This window comes from Podarcis filfolensis (assembly GCF_964270895.1).
Source record: "Podarcis filfolensis genome assembly, chromosome: 7".
NCBI classification, from domain to species: Eukaryota; Metazoa; Chordata; class Lepidosauria; order Squamata; family Lacertidae; genus Podarcis; species Podarcis filfolensis.
In genome coordinates this window covers 34,132,196-34,157,887 of record NC_139603.1, presented here as the reverse complement: position 1 = coordinate 34,157,887, position 25,692 = coordinate 34,132,196, and the positions used below count along the sequence as shown (strand labels likewise).

Below are 25,692 nucleotides of genomic sequence, written 5' to 3'. Positions count from 1 at the left end.
GGGAGATTGGCAAATTCATGGTAGGAATAAAAAATTATTTTAAGATGTTAATCCCCTGGCTTTACACTGCATCTAAGCCGCCAAGGCAGCTCACACGAAACAATAAAATAATCTACTACAATAATGACCCCCAACCCCCTGAGCTAAAAAGCAAAAGCTAATTCATCAGCCAACAACAACAGAGATAAAGAACATGAAAGTTAAACTCTAATTAAATGCCAGCAACAACTTGAGTGAACATAAATTAATTGGTGCTTCAAAATTAATCATGTAGGCACCTGATGAATTTAGCTGGGAAGTGTTAAGTATAATGTTGTGGAGAAGTTTTAAATTAACTGAATCCTGCATTCCTTTGAACCGTTTTTCTGAAGTTGAAATATGTGCGCTGGTTTACTACTGAGCCTTTTTAATTAAAACTTCTTTTTAATATGTAACTTGTCCCTTGTCCTGCCATCCAGAATGGAGACAAGGGACAAAATACTGGAGTAGGCTTGACCATGACTTTTGAAGATATGCAAAAGTGATTAACAGTCAACCTTAGCTATTCCTAACCTTCCTGTGAGACCACAATTTCCAGGAAGGAAAGGTGTCAATTGCTGCCTTACTCCTTAAAGTCATCTGCCTTAACCCTGACCCAGAGTAAAATGTGGAGCCAACAGTACAGTTTCAGTTTTCCTTGGCTGTGCCAAAGGTATTCCATCACCTCTACAAGAGATGCCTCAATGTGATCACTAAATCAAACTTTGTCCTCTAATCCAGACCCGTACTGATTTATTCATAAGAACAGTCCAGGATTGTGGGCCCATTGTTGTTCAACCCTTTCAACAGGTAGAACGAGCCTCCAAATTTCCTCTGTAGACTTCCAAGGAAAATATTATACCCCTCTTCCAGGAGTTTGAAACCTGGGGTCTTCTTCATGTAAGGAATTTGCCCTGCCATTGAGCTATGACTGCTACTCAAGCATTGCAGAACAAATGGCTCCACCAACCAAATGATTAAGCAACTTAAACTGAACCAGAATGCCAAAATTAACCAAATAACAACCCTCATATGTTTTACTGCTGAGGCCAAGGGCAAGATGTCCTCCCACATTTCACATGCAGAAGTCAACTAGACTGTTAGTTAATTCTTTCCCTAACACTGTTTGATGTGTGTCTGATTTCTCTATGTACCAGTGCAGTTGTAGAGTGACACATACCTGGTGAAATGTACTCCTGGCCATTGCCATGGCCAGGTCATCCAGGGACAATGCCTGCTCCAGGAGCACTACCAGACGTGTATTTTGTTTTTCACCAGCAGTGCAACCCCACTGAGGACCAGAGCACTGTAGTCATGCCTGGATTTAAGTTTCAGTTTGTTCACCAAGCCATGACTGATTCTAAACATTGATTCAGGACATGAGTGCTTGTACTTCCCTAAGATCAGAAGATAGAAACAAGAGGTAGATCTGAGTGTCATAAGCAAACTAATGACACATCAGCATCCCAAGCCTCTAGATAATTTCTCATAGTGTTTACATATAGATCTGCTTATCTATATGCCTGCCAATCAAGAGCGGTACTCATTTTAAGGCTTAGGCAGATTCATATGGGTAGATAACCTAAGATTGGTCTTTGTGGAACCCTGTTCTCCAGTAGCCGCTAGTGGAACAGCAGTTTCGCAGCACCATCTTATGGGAGGTATCCTCTGGAAAGATTGAGAGCCACTGAAAAACAGTTCTCTTTTATACATTTCTGCAAATGTGGAGACAATATATCAAATGTTATCTAATATCCTATGCCTTATTGTTACTTTTCTGCCAAATGGCCCATCTGTGGTTCTGTAATAATCAGTTCTCTGTTTCTAAAACATTATTGTGACTTTCTCTAGAGAAAAAAACCCCACTGTTGTATTTCTCGTACGATAGAGTACTTTCTTGTATTTCAAAGAGTCTTACTGTTTTAGGCAGGGCAGGTTAATCCCTGCATCCAGTTTTTAAATATTGTGTGCTAGTTGTATCTTTTGTTTTTTTAAAGGAAAAATTAAATAACTTTAATTGGAGAGGTTATGCAGCAGGTGATAAAATGTCCCTTTTATTTTTCTGAGAAGGATGTGTAACAATTTGTGACTAGCTTGGGGCTGAAACTATTCCCCTCCCCCACAAGTTCTTTGAAATGAGGGTTTTACTACCTGCAAGGTAATAGTTACCTGGAATATCAGTTTGGCTTGGTTTGCTATACAAATTGAGGTTTTAATGGCTCTATGTATTCTTCATGCTGAGAAGCTGAAAGGTATTCTTCTGAGAGACGAATGGTAATGCATAAGTATTTAGAGGAATTTTGGCAGCAATTTTCAAGAGTTGACATCTATCTACGTGGAGCATGCATCCATTAATAAGAAATACTTGCAAATGGATATTCTTATTAGGTGTGACAAGAAAGAGCAAAAATTGCCTCCACCCATTTGGTCCTGGCTTGCAATATATATTACAGCCTCTGAATGGAGGTTTGAGAAGCCTTTAAACAGAACAACCTGCTTTTTCTAGAAGGCGGCAGCAAAAGAATGGACAGGCTGGTTCAAGTCATTATGTGAAATACATAAAGTTTCATAATGTTATGGAACATTATGAAAACCACATTCTGGTACCACCTCTGTATGTTACACTTTTGGAGTCTTTGACCCTTACTGGAACCATTTCCTCATGTTATGAAGACCTTTTCCATTATCTCACCGGTCTCTGGTTTCCATTATCTTACTGTACTGTTGTCGTCAACAATTTTTGCTGTGCTGCTCCATCTCTCTGAAACAGAGAATGGAGTTCTGCTTCATAAGATGTATTCTTTGCAACCTAATAGTTTGGGATCATTACCATTGCTAGAAGCAGAATGACGATAGGGTAACAGCACAGTCAAACAGCCATACCTTTGGGCCCTCTGGTTTATGGTGCATAGTAATTTATTTTCCAGGAAAACATTATCACAAGGCGGTGTTTCCCAGCTATTCTTATAAAAGTGTACTCAACATATAAACATGACATATTGAATCACTGAAAATTAACACTCTGCCATGGTTGTTGGTGTGCATATTAAAGAATTAATAATACCTGTGGTACGGTTCTGGCTTGCCTCTAGCCTGTCCCTTTGTTGTTGTTTAGTCGTTTAGTCTTGTCCGACTCTTCGTGACCCCTGGACCAGAGCACGCCAGGCACTCCTGTCTTCCACTGCCTCCCGCAGTTTGGTCAAACTCATGCTGGTAGCTTCAAGAACACTATCCAACCATCTCGTCCTCTGTCGTCCCCTTCTCCTTGTGCCCTCCATCTTTCCCAACATCAGGGTCTTTTCCAGGGAGTCTTCTCTTCTCATGAGGTGGCCAAAGTATCGGAGCCTCATCTTCACAATCTGTCCTTCCAGTAAGCACTCAGGGCAGCCTGTCCCTTTAGGATTACTCAATTTCTCTAATCCTTCATAACATATAAGCAGAGAGGCCATGTCTCATTTACGCCAGGCTTGCCTATCCCAACTCACTATGCCATGTCTCTTTATACCAGCTCAAGTTCCAGATTACCAGTTCGGCAATAATTCACACTTTTATATAACAACAGCAACATAACTTCCTGTCTCTGCTCTTGGCTGTTAAGACTCGTTAAACTCCACGGAACTTATTTCTGAGTAAATGTACATAGGGCTTGATTGTTACTGATTTGGTGTGTGAGTGCCATGCCTATGGCAGAATGGAATGAGCTCATTGTTATCAGGAAACGGATTTTGAAAATGGTTCTGCTTCCTTGTCATCAATTTTTATTTCATTTCTGTTATGTTGCCCCTTAAAATATGTCTCCTCCTCCTGTTTTCTGTGAGGGAACATAGCAGAGGCCTCTGTTTTGTACACAAAAATGTTCCCTTCCCCTGAGAGATTTATAATTCTCTTGAGACATTTTAAAATGGGATTCCTTCAACAATGCCAGTTTTTTGGTGTTTTGTTTGGGTGAAGATTAGAAAACAATCCTGTATCCTCTTCATCCCTTTTGGGTATTTGTTGGATGTAATGAACAATGCGTTTATTATGGGTTTGTTTTGTTTTTTTGCTTTATGAGGCAGCATCTGGTAAATGACATTAAATATTTTTTTGTAGCTACATTAACTTAGATACAGAGCTTACAGCTCTGTAAATGCCCCTGATTTCCATAAAATATTCAGGGCAGAATGTTATTACCATGATTATTTTCTTCCTAATGCTGAACTTCAATCAGTTGCAAATTTGAAATGTATTAAATGGCTATGCATAATACTACCATTTGTGCTGCATTAAATTTTTTTTATTGTTAGGGCTGCCTAGGAGGGGAACGTATGCAGGAAACATTAATTTTCTGTGTTTTATTATTTAAAGTATATTGATTTCTTATTAGTTGTTGGAATTTATAACTCATTTGCTATTTAATATAGCCATGTAATTTTCTTGTTTATCAACGGGTATCAGCAAGGTTCTGTCAATTGGAATGGAGATACTGAGCTGGATAAAGCAGAGAAATGTCTTTCAGTAGTTTCAGAGACACAGGAGTCCAGATCCCCCCCCCCAGACATTAGCATAGGAAGCTATGCTACACACCAGCTTCCAAATGGTTCTTTCCATGTTCCCATGCTTTCTGCACTCACAGGACTCTAGCAGAAAGGTGCCGGACAGTCCCGTTTGCTGAATTGCAGCTGCTGCTTCCACATCTGCAGCCAAGTTCCACTCTTTCTCCTCTTCTATGCACTGACTATCCCCCCTTTTTAATTAAATTTTATTGACTACAAAAAAGAATATCAAATAAGAGAAGAAATACAGAACAAATTTCATACATATACATATACACATAAACATAATTATTTATACATCTATAAAGCAATATTCAGAAAGAAAGAGAGGGAGGGAAAAAGAATAAACGAAGTAAGAAAAAAGGAGTAAAAGAGTAAAGAAGAAGGAAAGATTTTAAAATAGAAATTTGGAAAATAGAAAAGTGTTTGCCATAAACAACAGTTCTAGATCTATGCTTGCATACGGCTATATATTTCCATCTTGCAAGATATCAACCTTAATTAAAATGTTTTAAAAAGACTTCCACCGTCTTTTATACTTCAGTTGCCATAACCTCTGTTCTTCATATCCTTCCTATAGGTTTTCCTTGATTTTTCACTTTACATTCTTTATATTTTTCACAAATTTTGGTAACTGAGCCCTTGTTTTGTAAATATTCATTTAGACAATCCCACTGTTTCTTGACCATAATCTTAGGTTTTCTCCTTATTAAATCCATCAATTTGGCTAACTCCAGGTACTCGCAGAGTTTTCCCAACCATTCTCTTTTTGTTGGAATGTTTTTTCCTTTCCAGTAACTAGCTATCAAAATTCTCGCTATGCATTGACTATCCCTTGTCTAGGCTACTGCCTTGTGTTTTGTAGCAGGTGATTAATACAGCCATCTGATTTCTCCCCACAGGTTAGAGTGAGGCAGTATATAAAGTTACTCTTCTATTTGCATGTTGTCTTTGTCTGCATGTTTAAAACATTCAGGAATATTTAATTCAAAAGGCGGAAATGCATGGCAAGCCAATTTAAAATACCAGTTGAAAAAATGCGGAAAGTTGCCTGCTAGTACTGTATGTCTCTCTGAGAAAGGAGTTGCAGATTGTGTGCAGCCACTGAGAAGGCCCTCTCATGTTTTCTCACTGTGTTCAAAAGCCAGAAACAAAATGGATCAGTGTTCCTATTTGCGAATACATCTCCTTTCTAAACTTGGGTTAGCCAAGTTTGGGTTGGTGACGCATTTATTGCTTTCTTCTTCTCCACCATGCTATGTGATATTTGTCTTCTTAGCCTTCCTTCATATATATTATAGTTATCCCATTTCTGTGATTTAAAAATTATTTGAATCTATAAAATATGTAATAATAAGATACAATTTCTTTTCACTTGAAATAAATGAAATTGATTTTTGAGTAGTTCTTGGCAGATTTTCCTTATAACTGTCTTAAACCATGGCGGACGTAGCAAAGTACCAGTTGTTATCCGTGGTGAAAGAAATCTAATGGGTAAAGCTTTGTTGACAAAAAACAACTTGAGGGTTTTGTTAACATCTATTTTGTGAAACGTGTGTGCTATGTTTTCCTTTATAAGCGTGTTTGATATTTAGTTGCTTTAAAGCTCAGAATTGAGCTAGTGCAACTTTTGACAAAGCATTAGCTTGAAGCCCAGATTCAACTAACCCAGCGTGCTAGTGGAAAGCTCATGGAAGGCTCATGTAAAGGCTCCCACTAGCACAACAGGGCTTTCTCTCCTCCTCTTCTGTGTGCCCCTGTGGCACCCCCAAATCTTCTCCAGAGGGTCAGGAGAACTCTCAGAACAGTGCATGGGGGTGGGGGGAAGAGAGGAGGGAATTGTTCCATCCGGCAAGCAATAATGCTTGTGCTGATGGAACAATTAGGAGAGCACAACACTGAATTCCTTCCAGTGGTTATTTTTGTTCTCTTTCCATGTAAGAATGCTGGTGCTCTTATAAAGCCAAAGCAAAACCGATGGGCGCATGTCTTAAATCTGTAAGAGTAAACACCTGTGAAGAACAAGAAACCTTTTCCAGGCTGTCCTTGGGTGCAGTTCACTAACGTTGCCACACAGTGTCACAGTTGGACTCTGCTTCTTTCCATTTTCAGAGGAGGAAGGAGTTTACAAGGCTGGCAAAAAGCGATCGGAAATGAGGGGGGCTGTGGAAGTCCAGGAAGATGAAGACACTCAAACTGAGGTCCCACTTGACCAGGTAAGCTGCAAGCTTTGAGCAAGGGACTCATAATGAAAATAAGTTTGCAGTAAAGTTGTGGCTCATTTCTCTTGTGGTTTTCCATTGCTGTCATAACCATCCTTTTTCTGTTATTGGTAAACTGTTTCATTGGCTAATGTACTAAGACTTCCATTAGTGAAGGAACACAGACCTTTGAATATGGCTGGCATTGGAATACCTAAGTTCCGTTTTCTGGTTTCTGTAACCTTTTTAGAACCTTATTCAATAATGGTCATTGAATATTGCAGCAATGTACTGTTAAAGCAAAAGCTTAGGTATTGAGTACAAGAACTTTCATACCAGCCACATGGATGAGTATAAAATAAACTGCAAAAAGTGCAAACCAGCATTAGATTTATGCAAAATGTTCCTGTTTTGCATTTGAACTGTTCTGAATACAAATAGTATTATGGCACTCAAGTTTCAAATAAACCACCCCCTATCAAAATATCAAAATCTGTAAGGAATTGAACTATGTGTGTGAAGTCAATAGAATGAGTAACAGGATAAATGCTGTCACGTTCAGGATGGGTATCTTTCAATCTTTGTAATGGAGAATGATGTAATCCTCTGCCAGATTACAAGCATGAAGCAATATAATGATGAAAATCATAGGAGCCTGAAACTATCATTAGTTAAATCCCACAGTCATTTGTTTAGGGCAGCAACACCATTTGTGGAATAGGTCTCTAGAGTGCGTGGAATGTAATAAAAGAAGAGCTATTATTGTTGACCTCTTTATGATTGCTTTACTGATGTTGCATTGGACCAGTGAGGACAGCATGGGAATCTTGGAGATGTTAATAGGTTTGGAGCTTTTGAATTTCATGGCAGCTTTTCATTATGGTTTATCAACGTGTTTCAAACCTGGTGTTTGTGTGTTTGTTTGTTTGTGTGTGTATACATGCAGCTGCTGTGAATCTGTATCATCTTTGTTAGGCTAGAAAAAGTGGTCGTGGTGTCAATGGTAGCAGTAAATCAGAGGGAAATTGGTGTGGTGGCAGCAACAGGGCCAGAGGAATAATAGACTTATAGAATTGGAAGGGGCATCTAGTCCATCTCCCTGCAGTACAGGAATCTCAACTAGATCATACATGACAGTTGGCCATTCAACCTCTACTTGAAGCCTCCAAGGACACCAGGCTAGTCTTCCTTCTAGAGGAAAAACAGATGTCTACATTGATTCAAGTTTTGAAACTGGCATCTGAGAAATACCCCTTGATGGAAGTGCTTTTGTTTTTAGTCACAGTATCACGAGTGAACCCTATCCTCTGGATCCTTGTGCAAATGTAAAGCATTCATGTTTAATGCCTTTTAATGGCTTTCTTACCCATGTTTGGCAGGTCTCTGGTTCAAAATCCTAACTGAGCTTCGCAATCAGGAAAGAAACGTTTGTTCTCAAGTGACACCAGATAAGAAAGGCACTTGTTGTTCAAGCATATAAAGTACTTTCTGATGGAAAGTACTCAAGCATATAAAGTACTTTCTGATGCTAGGAAGTCCTCCATAGTAACTACAGTGGTACCTTGGTTTTCGAATGTAATCCATTCTGTAAGACCGTTCGAGTTCTGAAACGTTCGAAAACCGAAAACTCAATACGGAAAATTCAATATGGAAGCCGCATGGCATGTTTGATTTCCGAGGCATGTTCGAAAACCGAAGCATTGTCAACGGAGATGTTCAAAAACCAAGGCACCACTGTAAATGGTATAAAGTAAAGTAGCCAATAGACTTGTTTTCTGTTCATTTATAACACTGTCTAGATGAAAGGTGGGCTGGATGCTGCCCAGGGAGGAGTGGGACTGATGGTACCCCAATAATGCTGGTCTTGGCTGGCCTGATTCAGGGTGGGGCCACTTAAGGAGAGGTACAAAATTGTAGAACAAAAGAGCTGGCCCTACTGCTAACTGGTAGTTCCTTGCAGAGGATTGAAGGGATGCAGGGGGCACATGGGAAGGTAGGAGAGCGAGGGGAAGTTCTCTTGCATTAGTGGAATTTGTTCTGCTTTGCCGCAACGTCTTTGGACTCAGCCCATTGAGAGCTTTGAAATCTGACTTGTATCTTAAAGATTCATGCTTATGTTGGCACTCAGATATTAAAAAGGTAAAGGGACCCCTGACCATTAGGTCCAGTCGTGGCCGACTCTGGGACTGCGGCGCTCATCTCGCTTTATTGGCCGAGGGAGCCGGCGTACAGCTTCCGGGTCATGTGGCCAGCATGACTAAGCCGCTTCTGGCGAACCAGAGCAGCGCACGGAAACGCCGTTTACTTTCCCACTGGAGCGATACCTATTTATCTACTTGCACTTTGATGTGCTTTCGAACTGCTAGGTTGGCAATGGGTGCCAACCGAGCAATGGGAGCTCACCCCGTCGTGGGGATTCGAACCGCTGACTTTCTGATCGGCAAGTCCTAGGCTCTGTGGTTTAACCCACAGTGCCACCCGTGTCCTGCACTCAGATATTACCACATTTCAAAATAATTTATTTATTTATTTATTAAAATTGCCAGCTGCCTTATGTTGCCCAGGGTAACCCAAAGTGACTTACAACCATAATATTTAGCTCCTGAAATCAAAATTTCAAATTTACAGTTGGGCAAAGTTAAAATATACACAATTACAAATGCACATGTCTCTTTGCAGTGAAAACCAATCAGACTGAATCCAGCCCAGAAGCAACGATTTCTTTCCCTTTTTCAAATGTTTAAATTTTGTAAACAGGTGTTCCATTGTCACTTAGCAACCCTAGCTGGTTAGGGAACAAAATGTTTTGAGTTTTGCTTTGCTTTGTAAAGCATTTGGGATATATAACAAATCATTGTTCACTGGGAAATGGCAATGGTATTTAAGCATTGCTCATTTCTTCAAGCCTAAGTGCTCTCTGAAGTTGTGTTTACGCCTTGCTCTGTGTGCCTGTTAGGATCTTGTTTTTTCTCTTTTGTCTGAACGGCAATAGGTAATATCCGTAGTCAATGACTAGCTACTTTTGAAAAGATGCTTTTAAAAAGTGCTTTTTATTCAAACAGTGCTTCCCAAGTTTTGCAGTGGAGTTACTTTCACACTGTGATTTTACCTGCATTCTGTTATAGATGGGCTCATCTGAGCTGATTTTCGGAATCTGAAAAATTGGGTTGATTGAGAATAGAGGCAAAAATCCAGAAAACAGCACAAATACAAAAACAGGCTGGCTGCTTGGTTGAATTACTGGGTGGTTATAAAAGAGGTTCAGCTAGGTCCTGTGTGTTTTGTCAAGGCATGATTGTGCTGTCTGAAATTATTAAATTGGAATAATCTTGGTCAGGATATAAGGAACTACTTAATATCCAAGGGATTGCTTGCTCAGCTGGATATTTGGCCTTCTTGCTTTTTATGGCATTATCCATGCTGTTATCATGTGATGCTTTTTAGCCTCCCTTTAATTTCAAAGGAGCTTCCCATGTGGTTTGTGGAACAGATTTGTTATTTCAGGGTATAAGAAGATAGATACCTTCTGGACTGGACCAAAGATCAACCTAATCCAGCATTTTGGACCCAACAGTTAGTTGCAGCTGGGAAGCTCACAAGACTCCCCTGTAGTTTGTCACCAGTATCTGGTTTTCAGAGGCCTACCTCCCTTATACCAGAATGAGATTGTTGAAACAGCATTGTGCTGTAATTGTAGAGATGCTTGTGCTGTATCACAGTTCAGAGCCGTTACTCTCTTTAATGTAGCTTTACCCTGGCTTGTCTGTGAACCTCATATATGTTCTTTATATATTAATCAAAAGAGCTGAGCATAACGCAATTTTGGTTTTTGGGTTTACTAGCGGCCAGCGGAAACTGTGGATGAGGAAGAGACCATGGCACCGGAACATCAAGCTCGGCATCAAGAAGACTATTCAGCTATGAATGGGGAGGCGGATCAGGGTGGAGAGACAGGGGAGGCCATCAATGGAACAGAAGAGAATCTGAATGGCCATTATGATGATGAGCAGCAAGGGCAGAACCTTGACCAAGATGAGCCTAGCGGTCATGCGCATGGGGGAACAAATGAGGAAAACGGTGAACAGATGGATCACAATCGTCATGAAGAAGAAACAAAAGAAGGTACTGATGATCAAAAACAGGTAACATGTCTTTGCTCTTTTGATGTGCTACTGCTTCCATTTTTTCTGCTCTAACAATAGGTTTGTTTGCAGCCAGCATACTCCACAGCTGGATTTTCAGCTTTGGAGCAGCTCTTCTTGCCTTTTTGCAACCTTTTATATGAGGACGGTATATAATCTCATACTGGGTGATCCCAGTGGTAAAGCGTTCACATGTTGCATCGACACTAATATTGTGATAATGTTGCAACCCTTACGTTTTCCGGTCACCAGTCTTCTGTGCACTCTGACCTCGTTTTCAGAGGTTACTTGGAAAACTGACTGCCGTGTTTTTGTAGTATCATAGCTGATGTGACAAGCCAAGTTCACGATCACTTTAATGGTGTGAGCCCGTGAACTGCGCATCTGAAAACCACATACTTTGTCTACACTCGAAAACCTGGTTTCAGGCGCCACAAGCTGCCACCATGAAATTTCCCAGAAGTGGAGAGTAACTTGTGCTCTTTAAAAATTGTACCTAAAGCAAGAAAAAACTCAAGCCACTTCCATTGCTTAAATAAAAAGTTAGGCTGGGGTGAATTAGCTTGTATAATCATGCTGCTATTTTTTGTTACCCAGTTGTCCTCTTCACTTTTTTTTCTTGCACATTAAAGAAGCTAGGATGCTGGTTTACTCATTTGTCAGCATTTAATGGTTTCTAAAACTACTTGTTTCATACATGGCATGAAGAATTCAGTTGTTGTTGTTTTTATTCAAGCACATTATAGGCTGGTTGCCTTATCGCTCAACTGAATATCTTGTGGCCCATCAAGCCAAACATAGTTCACCAGCCAGCTCTTGGTGGTGGCCTACAAGGGGTTTGATAAACCTTCAGAGCTTTTCTGCCTTCTGGAACAGCAAAAGAAGGAGAGTTTCCAACCATCTCACATGGCTATGGATCTGCACTTGGCTTGATGGGTTCTGGTCATTGCAGGCTCTGCTTGATCACATCAACACATACAAAAGAAAAATCTCTGCCATATGACAAGTTAAAATATGCCCCCCTTTCTCTCTGTCTAGGATGATTCCAATTATGAGAAAACCTCAGCTCCAAGAGTCACCATCACCAGCCCACAGGAGAGTGAAAAAAACGAACAAACCAATGACTATGCAGCAGTAGCATAGACATATTTTGAAGGACATAGGTTACCAGAAAATGAAGGATTTACTATTTGGAGTGCAAAGCAATTTTGTGTGTCTCTGTGTGTGCTTTATTAATTTATAATGTGACAATATGGTGGAGTTCCACCCACTGAACACTGGCATGATAATGTGGTATACCAGAACTTAGATAATTAAATGAATAATTAAGAGGAAGATTGAATTATAGTCCCCAGATTTGGTCTTTCTCCAATGTGAATTCTAAGGGGAAACATAGGTGTTAATGGAATAAATACTGCTATTGCAGAATGTTGAATATTGAACTAGGCCTAATGTGTACCCATGTTTGTTTAGAAGAGTTGAAGAATATTTTTGCGACTTTAAAATGGAGAGTCTGTAATATTTTTTTATAGCTGAATAAATCTCTTATGTACATGAGTGTGGTGTATTTCCAGGATCTAATTTAGGGGTATAAGACAGAGTCTCACTTTGTGATATGGAGGGGGGCGGCAGGAATCACAACAGGATGGAAATTTATTTCTGCTATGCAGATGGGCTCTTGTGCGTATGGGCAGTTACACTCATTTCAAAGGTATGTATGTGCAGATGTCCTCTCTTCCATTGAAAGCTACTGCAGATGGGTAAATGTTATGTGCTGATCAAGAGTTTACATGTCAGGAACTGATAGCTGGATGGGGTGACAGAATGTGACCACAAGATGAAATACTTCTTTTAATAGTTTCAATAATACCAAATAGTTACCTTGCACTGTGTCAGCATGCGTTAACAGCCCTACCCAATGTGCATTGATATGGCCAAAAACCCCATTGACTTCACTTATTTCTAAGTAAATGTAAAGGTAAAGGGACCCCTAACCGTTAGGTCCAGTTGCAGATGACTCTGGGGTTACGGCGCTCATCTCGCTTTATTGGCCGAGGGAGCCGGCGTACAGCTTCTGGGTCATGTGGCCAGCATGACTAAGCCACTTCTGGCAAACCAGAGCAGCGCAACGGAAACGCCGTTTACCTTCCCGCTGGAGCGGTACCTATTTATCTACTTGCACTTTGAGTTGCTTTCAAACTGCTAGGTTGGCAGGAGCAGGGACCCCTGCAACGGGAGCTCACCCCGTTGTGGGGATTTGAACCGCCAACCTTCTGGTCGGCAAGCCCTAGGCTCTGTGGTTTAACCCACAGCGCCATCCACGTCCCTTATTTCTAAGTAAATGTGCTTAATTATCCCACCCAAAATGTGTCCGGCATAATTCTGTTGCTATGTGCAGGCCAGATTCACTTCGGTCAAAGATCTCTCCAGCAGGCTAGCTATGAGGGATAGACGGATCAATCAGGCAAAATTTCTATAAAGAATTTATCTTTGATTCTAAAAGTGCATTGCTTTAAACATTTAACCAATCACAATGTTATGGTTTAATAACACTTGTAGGAGAAAATAAAATTACTTAAAAATTAATCGTCATCTTCAAAATTGTGTTCTCATCTCATTGGCTTAAGTTTGCAGGTCATGAGAAGACAGGCATATTCTGGTATTGGGTCAGATATGTTAATGGTAAATAGACATAGCTCAACTGATGTTTCATAAGTTAGGTTGATGGTTTCTTGCAAAACATTTGGCCTATAAATCCATGTGCAGTTCATTTACTGGTAAGTTTTGCCACATCCCTTGATGTAGCTCTCTTGCTCCTTTTTGTAATAGGCTGAATCTTTAGTTTGGTTTGCAGCTGTTGATAAATAGTACAATTAATTTAAAAAATCTTAAACACTGTTTGGCTTGGCGATACCAATTTCTTTGTAATTATATATTTTATCCTGAATATATTTTAACACATTAAACAAATGTTAGTGTATTTTAGGGTTTGTTCTTTGAATATATTAAAGCTAGTAAATTGCTATTAAAATTACCTAGTTTCATTGCATGAAGATTCCTGCTGTTGCAGTTTGTAAGTAGCATACAGGGAAGTGACAACATCCCAAGAATATTTATATATCTATCTATCTATCTATCTATCTATCTATCTATCTATCTATCATCTATCTATCTCACAGTTTCAGCAGAATAAACAGATCACTTGTGACACCATTCCTCCCTTCATCAGTGGTAAAATAAGTCTGACTACAACCACAGATTTTTGAGCTTTTGTAAACAAATAATCTCATTGATTCTTTGCATTAAATGAGCTTTTATGGCCTTTGGACAGGTCAGGGTGTGGTGCTCTTTTAGCAATAGGGGTACCTTCATACATGCATGTTCATCATCTGATGGCTACAACTTAGTGACTTGCATATGTGAAAACAGCCATGACACACTAGACTTCAGAGATGGATCTCTGATACAACCTAACCAGTCAATGCACTACATTTTCAACAGAGGTTGATCCATGAATTTACCTGTGTAATAATGAGACATTGAGTGATAAGACGCAGAATGATTATGTAGGTTTGAGTGGAGCCCTAGTCTGCTATGATCAAGCTGTGTTCTTAATTATATTCTAAAAGCCAACTTGACTTCAGTAAGATTCAAGTGTAAATATGAATTGTTGTTGAGGCAGTTCGACCCACCAGGGATGTTTATATCTTAAAGGGACAATCCTTCTTTAAAAGTATGTATTTATTTATTTGCTGATAACGTTCAAAACTGCAAGACTAGTTGACTGCTATATCAACGCTACAATAGTATCATAGCTTTGGTCTGCCCTATTGTAAAATCTGGTGTGTTAGCGAGGCACAAATCGACTTATTAAAAAACATTTGTCCTGCAATCTAAAGGTAAAGGTAAAGGGACTCCTGACAGTTAAGTCCAGTTGCGAACGACTCTGGGGTTGCGGTGCTCATCTTGCTTTACATAGACAGTTCCATAGACAGTTTTTCTGGGTCATGTGGCCAACATGACTAAGCCACTTCTGGCAAAGCCAGAGCAGCACACAGAAACATTGTTTACCTTCCCGCTGGAGTGGTACCTATTTATCTACTTGAACTTTTTGGCCTGTTTTTGAACTGCTAGGTTGGCAGGAGCTGGGACCGAGCAACGGGAGCTCACCCCATTGCAGGGATTCAAACCACTGACCTTCCAATTGGCAAGTCCAAGCAGAACAGTTGTTTAAACCACAGTGCCACCTGTGTCCCCTGTTCTGTAATCTACAAATTGCTAAATTGTTTTTTTCCTGTTGAGATTTAAACTCTCGAGTGTTCCCTTGCAATTCTTGATCTATAGATCGCCATCTTTCTCCATCCATCTTACTAAGCCTATCAGATGGAATTTAGTTAGACTCCATCATCAGCCTTCCATTGGTATAGCCTACTTCATCAGATGCATGGTGCAGTTTCCTGAGATGCAGGTGGGGCACATTTATGCGTAGATGCGTGGGAGACAGTCATTGGGAACTGAAAGGAAAGCGTGAGATCAGAGAGAAATGAAATACAGAAAACCACAACAGTGATAATTACAGGCTTAATAATTCACAAAAGATCAAAAACCGTTTTGTGAATCACCACTGTTAAATATGTAATTATCACTGTTTGCTCCTTTCTGCATTTCGTTTCCCTCTAACCTCACTATTTATTTATTTTTTTACATTCCCAGCTCCCCACCTTGTACATGTAACTCAGGAAAAAAAACCATAATGCATCTCCACAGAAGCTTATGCCCAGATAAATTTGGCAAGTCTTTGAGGTGCCACATGGTTTAAGATGTAGGGAATGACCCCATAGAACAGTTTTTTGTTTCCTAAGATGAAAATTTCTAACGCTACGGCAACCTTCTCACCAACAGCACAATGATGTGTGTGGAGTGTGATTTTCTCTGGTTTTCATCACTAGGATGTAACCTCTAATTCTATGGGTTCTTAAGAGTTTTAAGACTAACATGCCTGTCTCATTCTAAAAATATGTACGGTGACAGATGGTGGTTCACACAACTTCTCTACTTGGGACTTCCACATTCTTTTCCCTCTTTGAACTTGACTTGCAATGTGCTTCCACTAAATTGACCTGTGTTTAAGAAGGATGACCCTTCAGTGCAAGCATAGTGCAGCGATTAGGCTGAAGATCTACCGTCGCCATTAACACAAAGAGCCAGGTTCCCATGCAGATCATATGACTGGATTGTAACAAGAAATCAGGCATGCCAAGAATTTTATTAACACAAAGAGCCAGGTTCACATGCAGATCATATGACTGAATTGTTACAAGAAATCAGCTATGCCAAGAATTTTATTTTTAATCAATACCGTATCCTGCTTGTGTCCAAAGGTAGATGATGAACCTGTAAGTTTCTGCCATTTGAATGAAACCAGATGACCTATATAAACCATAGTCCTTGATGCAAATTCCTATAGAAAGACTTTTAAAACAGTGCATGTTAATTAAAGGGTGAAACGTCATCAAAACTGCATTTGTGATATAAGGGATTGTTATTTTGACTAGAGCGTAACTAAAATTTATAAGTTTTTGGAACACAGAAATAAAATAAATCATCAAACCATCAACTATAGCATGTGGGGGGCCACCTAAATTATATAATTTGGCATCTCAATGATTGGTATTACTAATTGTGTTATAAATTGGCATTGTTATAATGAGGCTGTTGGATTGTTGTAATTGAAAACTAATTTTAAAAAATTATCAAAAGAAAAGAAAAGAAAGGGTGAAACATAATACATACACAGCTATCGAAATCTGTGAATGCATTAGCGATCCCTTTCCTTCCCCAAGAAATGATTGGTGGGCAATGGGTGCCTGGGCTGCCCCCTCCTACTGGTAATCTTCTAGAACAATCTGGGCAACCCCCACAGGTCAAACTGCCTCATGTCAAATTCCTCCTGCTACTGGATTTTGCAGGTAAATTTGAGCAGGTTTTTTGAAAGGCTGGGGATGGGGCAATGGCACATGGGATGCTCATCGTTCAGGCCAGCTAAATAATTTGAAATTATGCCCCTCCTCCCACCCAGCTCAACAAACAGTTGTCTAACAGGCTTAGAGGGAGCAGGATTGCGGCAGAGAGGACAGCGGGAGGGGAGGGTTAACGCATGAGGGTGCATCTGAATACGCTGTGCGAGAATGCCGCCAACAACCAACCAACCACCATTGAATCTGACCCTCAAGATCAGAGAGTAACCCATCTCTTGAAGTTTCCCTGTATTTGCTTGCAGGTGCTAATTCTCCGAATACCTAGGCTGGCCTGCATTTTCAGTTTTGGTCCCGGCATTCAGCCTTCTCCTTATGTGATAACATCCACAATTAGGCTGCTCTATCTCTGGAAAATAGAGTAGCTTGGTGATGCTATCTTAGGAGGAGGAATCTAGCTGACTCCAATATGTGCCCGTTTAGTTCAGTCCAAATTCCCAGAAACACAATTTGAGATAAACTACCATGACATTAAGCAGATGACTGTCATCATCAACCCACCATCTTTCATGACTGGGGATGAGCAGTGAGAAGCACAAAAAGGATGTCAGGCAGCAGATGTCCACTTTCCTGGTCACCAGATATTCTGCTACTTTTATTCATTGTATGCTGACATTTCAAAGACAGGCTGCCCTTTGAAAATCTTTCTCGTCCTCTTTCAGGCCTCGGCTGTCTTTCTGTACTGCCTTTGTACCTAAAGATGGGTGAGGGGAAGCTGTGCCTTGTGTCTGGCCCAATATGAAACATATCTCACTGTGTTGTTCTTCAAGGAACTTTGGAAACAAAAGGCTCTGTTCAAAACTTATTGTCAAAGCTGTCAAATCTATTTGTTAGCTGAAAAATTCTTAATACAATTCCACGCCCCCAACTCCATTAAATGTATTGGTGTTTATTTGTTGTCCTGTGGCAGGTTCTGCTTTTCAAAGAAATTTCAAACATAATTGAAAAAGATTGACTGACAATATTATTTTTTTGTTGCTTTGGAATAGAACAATCGGCTAACGTCGTAACTTAACGTTCAAAAAGGTTTTTGTGAGTTTGGAGGAGTGTTTTGGAAGCAAGACCACCGGTGAATCTTTCACCATGGAGTTTTCATCAGATGCACTTCATGATGGAACAGTACTGGTTTAACAATGCTTAACTGGTGCAATAGGTGCTGGTTGTTTTCCCTTATCGGTGCTCCCCTTTTAAAAGTGCTTCCAAAATCTGCAAGTGTTGGGTTTTACTGGGGGAAATTGTCTATGGGTGATTGAAGTCCCGGCTGAGGATGTCGGGACCGGGGGCAAGATTGCGGGGTGGGAGCAGGAACGAGAGTCCAGAAGCCAGGGGTCTGAGGGCCAGGAAGCAGGGAGTCATGAAGTCAAGGGTCCAAGGGCCGAGAAGCAAGGAGTCAAGAAGCCGAGGTCCGAGGATCAGGAAGCAAGAAGCCCAAGGCAGCAAGGCAGGAAACAAGTTGCTGTGGCAAAGAGCCAAAGGGAAATGCTGACCTTAAATCCCTTCCTGGCTCTTGCCACCAGGTGCAGTGAGTTACCAAGTGGCCTCACCTGTGTGGCCGTGCCTTGCCTCTCTGGAACAAACTTAGGAAGGCCCCAGTCCTGTGAAGCCCTACTGGTCACAGGGCCTGGCTCCCGCACGCACTCCTGACAGAAATTAACTGTTCATCTTGGCTTCAAATAAGCTTGGAAAGGCAAAATGAAAATTATGTCCAACAGATAATAAGTGTGTGAAAGGAGCAGACAAGTGAACAAGCTAATGTCCCTCATTTGGCCCTACCAAGGCAAATACCAGTTTTCATACCAGTTGTTGGGAATCGCAGGTGTGTCTTGTGATGTTGCACCCAAGTCCTGCTTGCATGCTTCCCACAGGCATCTGGTTGACCACTGTGAGAAGAAGAGGAGGAGGAGGAGGAGGAGGAGGGGTAGTTTGGATTTGATATCCCGCTTTATCACTACCCTAAGGAGTCTCAAAGCGGCTAACATTCTCCTTTCCCTTCCTCCCCCACAACAAACACTCTGTGAGGTGAGTGGGGCTGAGAGACTTCGGAGAAGTGTGACTAGCCCAAGGTCACCCAGCAGCTGCATGTGGAGGAGCGGGGAATCAAACCTGGTTCACCAGATTACTTGTCCACCCCTCTTAACCACTACACCATAAGAAGAGCATGTTGGACCGGATGGGCCATTGGCCTGATCCAGCAGGCTTTCCCTATATTTTTAATGCAGAGGTATGTCCTTGTTTATGAAATGCTGTGGCGTTCCATGTTCATTGTTAGCACTGTATAAATAAGTTGTTCATCATAACATAACTGTACCAGCACTAATGATGCTTCTAAGCTACTGATCGTCTGTTTTCAGGAACGATGCAGACTTTTTTTCTTTTACTGTGCAAAGGGATTCAGTACTGCAAAAGAGTCATATTGGGTTTACCTCAAAACCCAGAAGGGAGAATCTGCTGTCACACACAGCTGAGGAAGAGAGGGCATATGTACTCCCCAGCCTTTCATGTGTGACTCACTGCACTGTGGGAATAAAAAGCAAAAAAGAAGGGTCAAGGCAGCCCATAGAGAACAACCAGATGGCTGGAGCGAAATGGCTGTGCAAATCCGAATGGAAGCGGCAGACGCAAACATCCTGAGAGCGTGTTCATCAACACAAACGAGATAAAAGGCAATGATTTCCAATCAAGCTATGCCAAATTTGATCTCAGCACAAATTGCACGAGTGATTACTCTTCTGTTAAAATGGCTTTTGGGGTTTTTAATCCAGAAGCAAAGAAGGATAGCATTCTGAATTTGCATAAGAGGCTGATGTTTAGTGAAGAGCAGAGAGAATTGTAGCTTCTTCTTCTTTTTAAAAAATGTGTCACTTGTTTAATATCTACACAGAAGCAGAGAAGAGGTCGTGAAGACCATTACTGGAAAATCACGGCTTATGCTGCACATATATTACAGAAATCAGATTTCCCACACCAGTGCTTGGTAACAGCCTTCCCTTACTTCCCAATCCATTCTCAAGGCTATTTTCCTTCTCTTCCGTGGTTCAACATATTTACTTCTCCCCAAGCTTCTTCTTATTGCCCTCTATCCACCTTTCAGCTTTAGAGACTGATGACGAGATCACTTGCACTCTGCATGCTCAGGACATTAGAAAGGTGGGAATAATTCTAGAGTGTTAAGCGACACTCTTAAAGTAAAACAGTATGAACCCTATTTTAGTTGTGTTATGTTTGACAAAGGGTCAAATGAGGACCAGATGCTTCCCGTGCTTTGATGTGATAGGCAACAATATGATTAAAACCTATATAAAATATCCCTCTGAAACAAACCAAAATAAGGTTTCCCAAAGAGAATCAGGATTCTTTCAATGGAACACAGGAATCAACCTTTTACTGATCATTGGTCCAGCCAGCTCAGTATCATCTGCTGTGGGGACTCAATACACTGCATGGGAGTAACTAAAAGGTAACTAGGGATGCGGGTAGCGCTGTGGTCTAAACCACTGAGCCTCTTGGGCTTGCTGATTGGAAGGTTGGCAGTTCGAATCCACATGACAGGGTGAGCTCCCATTGCTCTGTCTCAGCTTCTGCTAACCTAGCAGTTCGAAAGCACACCAAAAAGTGCAAGTAGATAAACAGGTACCGCTGTGGCGGGAAGGGAAACGGCATTTCCGTGCGCTCTGGCTTCAGTCATGGTGTTCTGTTGTGCTAGTAGCAGTTTAGTCATGCTGCCCACCTGACCCGGAAAGCTGTCTGTGGACAAACGCCAGCTCCCTCAGCCTGAAATGAGATGAATGCTGCAACCCCATAGTCGCCTTTGACTGGACGTAACCATCCAGGGGTCCTTTAGCCTTTTCCTTACCTACAGAAGTAGCTCTCCAGGGTTAGAGGCAGGAATCTTTTCCAGGAGGTGCCAGAGACTGAAACGGGGATATTCTGCATGCAAACCAGTTGCTCTGCAACTGAGCTACTGGCCTTCACACAAGTGTGTATACCACTGAATGTCAAAAGCTGATTGTGCCTCATGAGAACATTAGAAGAGGCTGCTGGATCAAGCCAACAACCCATTTAATCCTGCATCCTGTTCTCACAGGGGGAAACCAGATGCCCATGGGAAGCCCATGAAAAGGACACAGTAGCAATGACCCTCTCCTCACCTGTGATTTTCAGCAACTGCTCTTCAGAGAGATATTGCCTCAGCATTAGTATGTCTGTTAACCAGTGACTGTAAGTTTCCAATTCTTGAGAGTGTTTCTCATCCTGAACAAGGTCACTGCAAGATAACGTCTGGGCCTTTCTTTTTTCTGAGCAATAATTTTTGAGATATATCATCTTGCCTTATTTTTCTAGAAAGGGGTGTAAATTAGATTTTCAATCTGATTTCAGAAATGATGTTATCAAAAGGGAAGTGGGGAAGATGGAAGGAGACTAGTGGATATTGCAGCCATCATTTTAAATGTCCTTCAGCAAGCCGCACTGTAATACTCAAAATGTCACAAGTCTGCTCCTCACAATCTTTAATTAAACATCACATTGGAAAAGGTCATTGTGCTCTGCCTTGCTGCTGCCCACACACTGCTAGCTTGATGGCAGTGAAAGCAAACTGCAGTAAACAAGGTTTCTACTGACATGAAAAGAGCAAGACCAAAGTCCTTTCATTAAGATTTGACACTGTGGCTATAAATGCATGTAACTGTAGAAGAATGACAAGAGTTTATAGAAGGCTTTCTCTAAGCGCTTCACTCATATTATTTCAGTAACTCTTGCAATGGCCCTATAAGGATTGACAAGCATAATTAGCCTCCTAATGCGGATGGGGAATTAATATTGTGAGACAAATGCAAGGCCTCTCATGGAATTCATGGTACAATTGAAATTTTAGCAGGGAACTTCTAGTTCATGTTTTAACCCAGGTATGGGGACCTTTGCACCTCGTTGTGTTGTTGGACTCGCTTCATGTCCCATCAGCCACAGAAACCATGGCCAAGGTTAGAGATGATGAATGATGCAGTTTGACAACATTTGGCAGGCCACAGGTTCCTCGTCCTTGCATTATTTTGTTTATTGATTTGATTTATATATCTCCCTTCATCATAAGAGCCAAAGGCCTGGTTGAAGAGGAACGCTTTAGCCTGATACTTTAAAAATATATAATGAAGGCACCAGGCAAACCCCTTTGGTGAGAGCATTCCACAAATGGGGAGCCACTACAGAGAAGGTCTGTTCTCGTGTTAGCACCCTCTGGACCTCACACATTACATGATAGCAGGGTGAGTATATCAGCTGAATGACTTAAGAGGCTGAGAGAAGAGAGAAGTAAGTCCTTGGAGATATCGTGGGATGGTATTGCCCATGATCTTAGGGGCTGCATCTAACTAGAGAGGGAAGAGGTGTGCTTCCATTTGATGTAGAAACCTTTCTAATCCCAGATGTCTTCATGCATCTGTTGCAAAAGAAAGAGGGTGAAATTGCACACACCACTCCTGACAGGAGCTGATTTTAGATATATATACCTACACTGAAGGTAGGAACATGATGCCCTTGACATCATCTGTTGCCCAAACAACTACTTCACATAACCTTGTCATAGATGCAACTTGTAAACGAAAACATTTTTTAAACGTAAGGCCTATGGCAGGGTTAAAGGAAAGTGTCTGTGTCTGCCAGCCTTTGTTGCATTTCCTGGCCCCTCTGTTTGGGTGGTTGGCAAAAGGGTCATGAACCCTTGTTCCAGGAATGTGGTTACACTGCCAGTGCTATGTTGTGAGTTCTCTCTCCCTGACCACTGCCTAGGCTGACCAAGGCTGTAGGTTCCTCGTCTCTGTGCTGGGCCATCCAGCTCGTTATGCCCACTTGATATTTTGAAAGGAAACATTTTCCATCAACAGCACCAGTTCTTCATAATTTTATTTAATCCATTGAAAAAAATAGACAGAACTATAAGGTGGGCACATATTGTCAAAGAATATAAAGGTCACATCTCTTTACATAGTCTTGTTTTAGATCCATAGAATAAAAGGAAGAGAATTTTATAGCGAGAGAGACATACAGAGAGAGACAAAGATGATTTATATCTTTAGTGGAAAGGACAAATCTGTAGGTAAGCATCAACACAACTGTACTATGATTAAGGATAAGCTCTTTCTATTATCTAGAAAAATAGAAGCATCACATTTAATAGTTTCTTTCAGGCAATCGGATTTAAGGAATGAAGAATCTCTTAGCTTTAAAAAATATGCATGATTCACCAGGAAATGTTCCTGCACAAATCCTATTGGAATTCATGGAAGTTAGGCAACAACATGGAGGAACTTGCCCCATGGCCTCCCCAGTCCAGAAATTTGGTGCAGGCATAGGGGCTTTGATGTCCTTTTCAACAAAGGGAGCAGATCTACACATGTATTCCTTTGTGTGTGTACATTTGCTCCTACCATTGATGTAAAAGGTCCTTCTTTGTGTGCCCAGGAGCTCTGTGTACACTTTCAAGAGCTCTGTGTACACACCACAGTGCACAGTGCATGAAGCACAGAACTGGGCTTTTACTGTTCTTATCTCGTACCAATGTGAAATGCACACGCTGTACGGAAAAACAGCCTCAGTTACATTTCTTTTCCTACTGAAAACTGGAGACCAGACCTGCAGGTGGGTTAACTTGGTATACACTTCCACACAAAAGTTATCTTCTTCTTCTTTTAAATGACAACTTTCAAAATTGCACTTCCCAGAAACAGAAGGCGTTAAATTTGGGGCTCAGCTCACAACAGGATATTTTTCAGTCATAATACTGAGAAGTGCATCTTCTGATGGTTAGCGAACCAAACCTTCTGCCATGCAGGTTGCTACAAGAATGCATGGAATTCTAGTGACTGCAATCTGGTAGACACTTACATGGAAAAAGTTCCTACTCAGTGGAACCTCCATCTTAGTAAACGTGCATAGGATTTCACTGGTAGACTCTAAAGGATGCTCTTCAGATGACAGTAATGGATGAATTTCTTTACAAAGAAGGGCTTATTATAACTCTTCTATAACAGGACTGGGTAAATATGGAATATCACATTAATGATCTGTCATTTCTATTTAAAAACAAATGAATGATCAGGTGAGGGCATTGACAGGTTCTCATTATGTTCCCACCACAGCAACTCATGCTGCTGAAGAGAAAAGCTGCCCTTTGGTTTGCAAGACAACTTTCTTCCCCAGTAGTACAAGCACACGTGGTGGAAATGAGAAAGCTGCTCCCATTGTCTGCATGATGGTTCTCTCCAACGTGCACGGATATCGTTTTGTTGGACTTTGGCTATAGAGCCAAAAGAACATAACGTGAAGCCGTCCACAATAAAACAGGTATGAACATGTCAGTTAACTGGAAGCAGCATGAAATGTGTGACAAATTTAAAGGGAAGGGCAATCAAATGGTGCTTTGCAAGGGTTCAATGCAACTATTAAAAATAAGAGAACAACTCATAACATTAATGCTTTGTTCAAGCCACTGATGGCTGAACCATCCCCTTCAAGCCATTTCCACCTCCTTCCCAATCTGCTCCTTTCCCCACTGGCTGCAGAGTGCAGTTACACTGCATGGGAAACACAGATTCATACACAGGCCAAAGCTGACCTTTTCAAATTCAAAAGATGGGTATGTTTGGAAAGAGAAAACAAACATCAGGTTTCAGATAACGGCTGGACATTTTGAACTTTGGACAACGTGACGGGTATCTTGGATTCTCCAGGCGCCGGGGCTTTGGTGACGGGGTGTGCATGGGCTCTGATGTCTGCAATTCTCTCTTTAAATTTCTGCTGCAGGTACCTTTCTTCTTTGGAGTAGCTTTTAGCGAACGCAGACATCAGCAAGCAGGCCGCCATTGTGGTTCCTCCGATGCAGAACAATATTGCTCCAGCCAACTTGCATATGTCAAGGGCTCTGTTGAACTGCACTGCACGTGTATCCACCACCACAAAATCTTCTACTCCCAGGGCTTCAATTTTGGGCGGCACAAGAAAACCTACGACGAGAACGATGATCCCTGTCAGCATAAACACCGTCCCTGAGATGAGTCCGACCTAGAAGACAAAGAAGATTCAGAAATCAGCAAAGCTGCGGCGACAGTTTTTTGCTTTATTGTTTTCAGTCTTAGCTATTAAATCTACGTGACATGTCACTGACATCTGCCATCACACCAATGAAACGTGCAGTGCCATTGTGAGCCCGTGGAGGCTTCTGTCATGTAGAATTCGAGTCGACAGATGATTTTCACAACCTTAACTGCATCCACAAGCAGTCAATGGATACACAGACAATGGAAATTCAGCAGGCATGTGGGCAGAAATAGGAAGTGTTCATGTCCATAAATAAATCTGTAGGCTTATAAATATGTGGGTTCCTGAGAAATGGGATCTGAAACACAATTTTGGGAGAGGAAATGACATTGCAAGGGAAAAGGCAGTCACCAGTCTCCTGTGACCCCAGAATTTACCAAATAGGGAAGCTTCAAAATGGCAGACATTTGACCTACTCATCTTTGTTATCATGGCATTAATTTTCCCCTACCCAGATATTATAGGGGAGACTTGCTGAGGCCCATAAATATTTCTAATATTTTCATCATCTTAGTGTGAAGCAAGCTTAAGTGAATTTTTGAATTTGGAGCACCAGTAGTCAAATTCCTCCAAGTGTGGATCTGTTGAGTACTCAGTTCTGTAAAATGGGGAATAATGTATGCCATAACTTGTTACATGGATGAATAATATAATATTTATTTATGCATGA

General features: G+C 41.2%; 2 protein-coding genes across 11 annotated transcripts in view; one reads left to right on the top strand and one right to left on the bottom strand.

Moving 5' to 3' along the window:
- DCDC2 (doublecortin domain containing 2) overlaps positions 1–12,453 on the top strand; it is a 48,580-nt gene extending 36,127 nt beyond the window's left edge. For 8 of the 9 annotated variants that reach the window (XM_083623931.1, XM_083623932.1, XM_083623936.1 and 5 more), the window contains 3 exons: positions 6,666–6,769; positions 10,597–10,896; positions 11,935–12,453. In XM_083623931.1, the coding sequence (XP_083480057.1) occupies positions 6,666–6,769; positions 10,597–10,896; positions 11,935–12,039 (509 nt within the window). In that variant the 3' untranslated portion in view covers positions 12,040–12,453. The remainder of the gene's footprint in view (positions 1–6,665; positions 6,770–10,596; positions 10,897–11,934) is intronic. The other variant, XM_083623939.1, reaches the window with a different exon arrangement.
- NRSN1 (neurensin 1) overlaps positions 1–25,692 on the bottom strand; it is a 201,028-nt gene that overhangs the window by 164,160 nt on the left and 11,176 nt on the right. Inside the window, exon 3 of one of the 2 annotated variants that reach the window (XR_014550642.1) lies at positions 23,744–24,986. Coding sequence is in view for 1 of the 2 variants with exons in the window: in XM_083624117.1 (XP_083480243.1) it covers positions 24,588–24,986 (399 nt within the window). In the remaining variant the exon portion in view is untranslated. Of the gene's footprint in view, positions 1–22,812; positions 24,987–25,692 lie in introns of those variants that run through there. The other variant, XM_083624117.1, reaches the window with a different exon arrangement.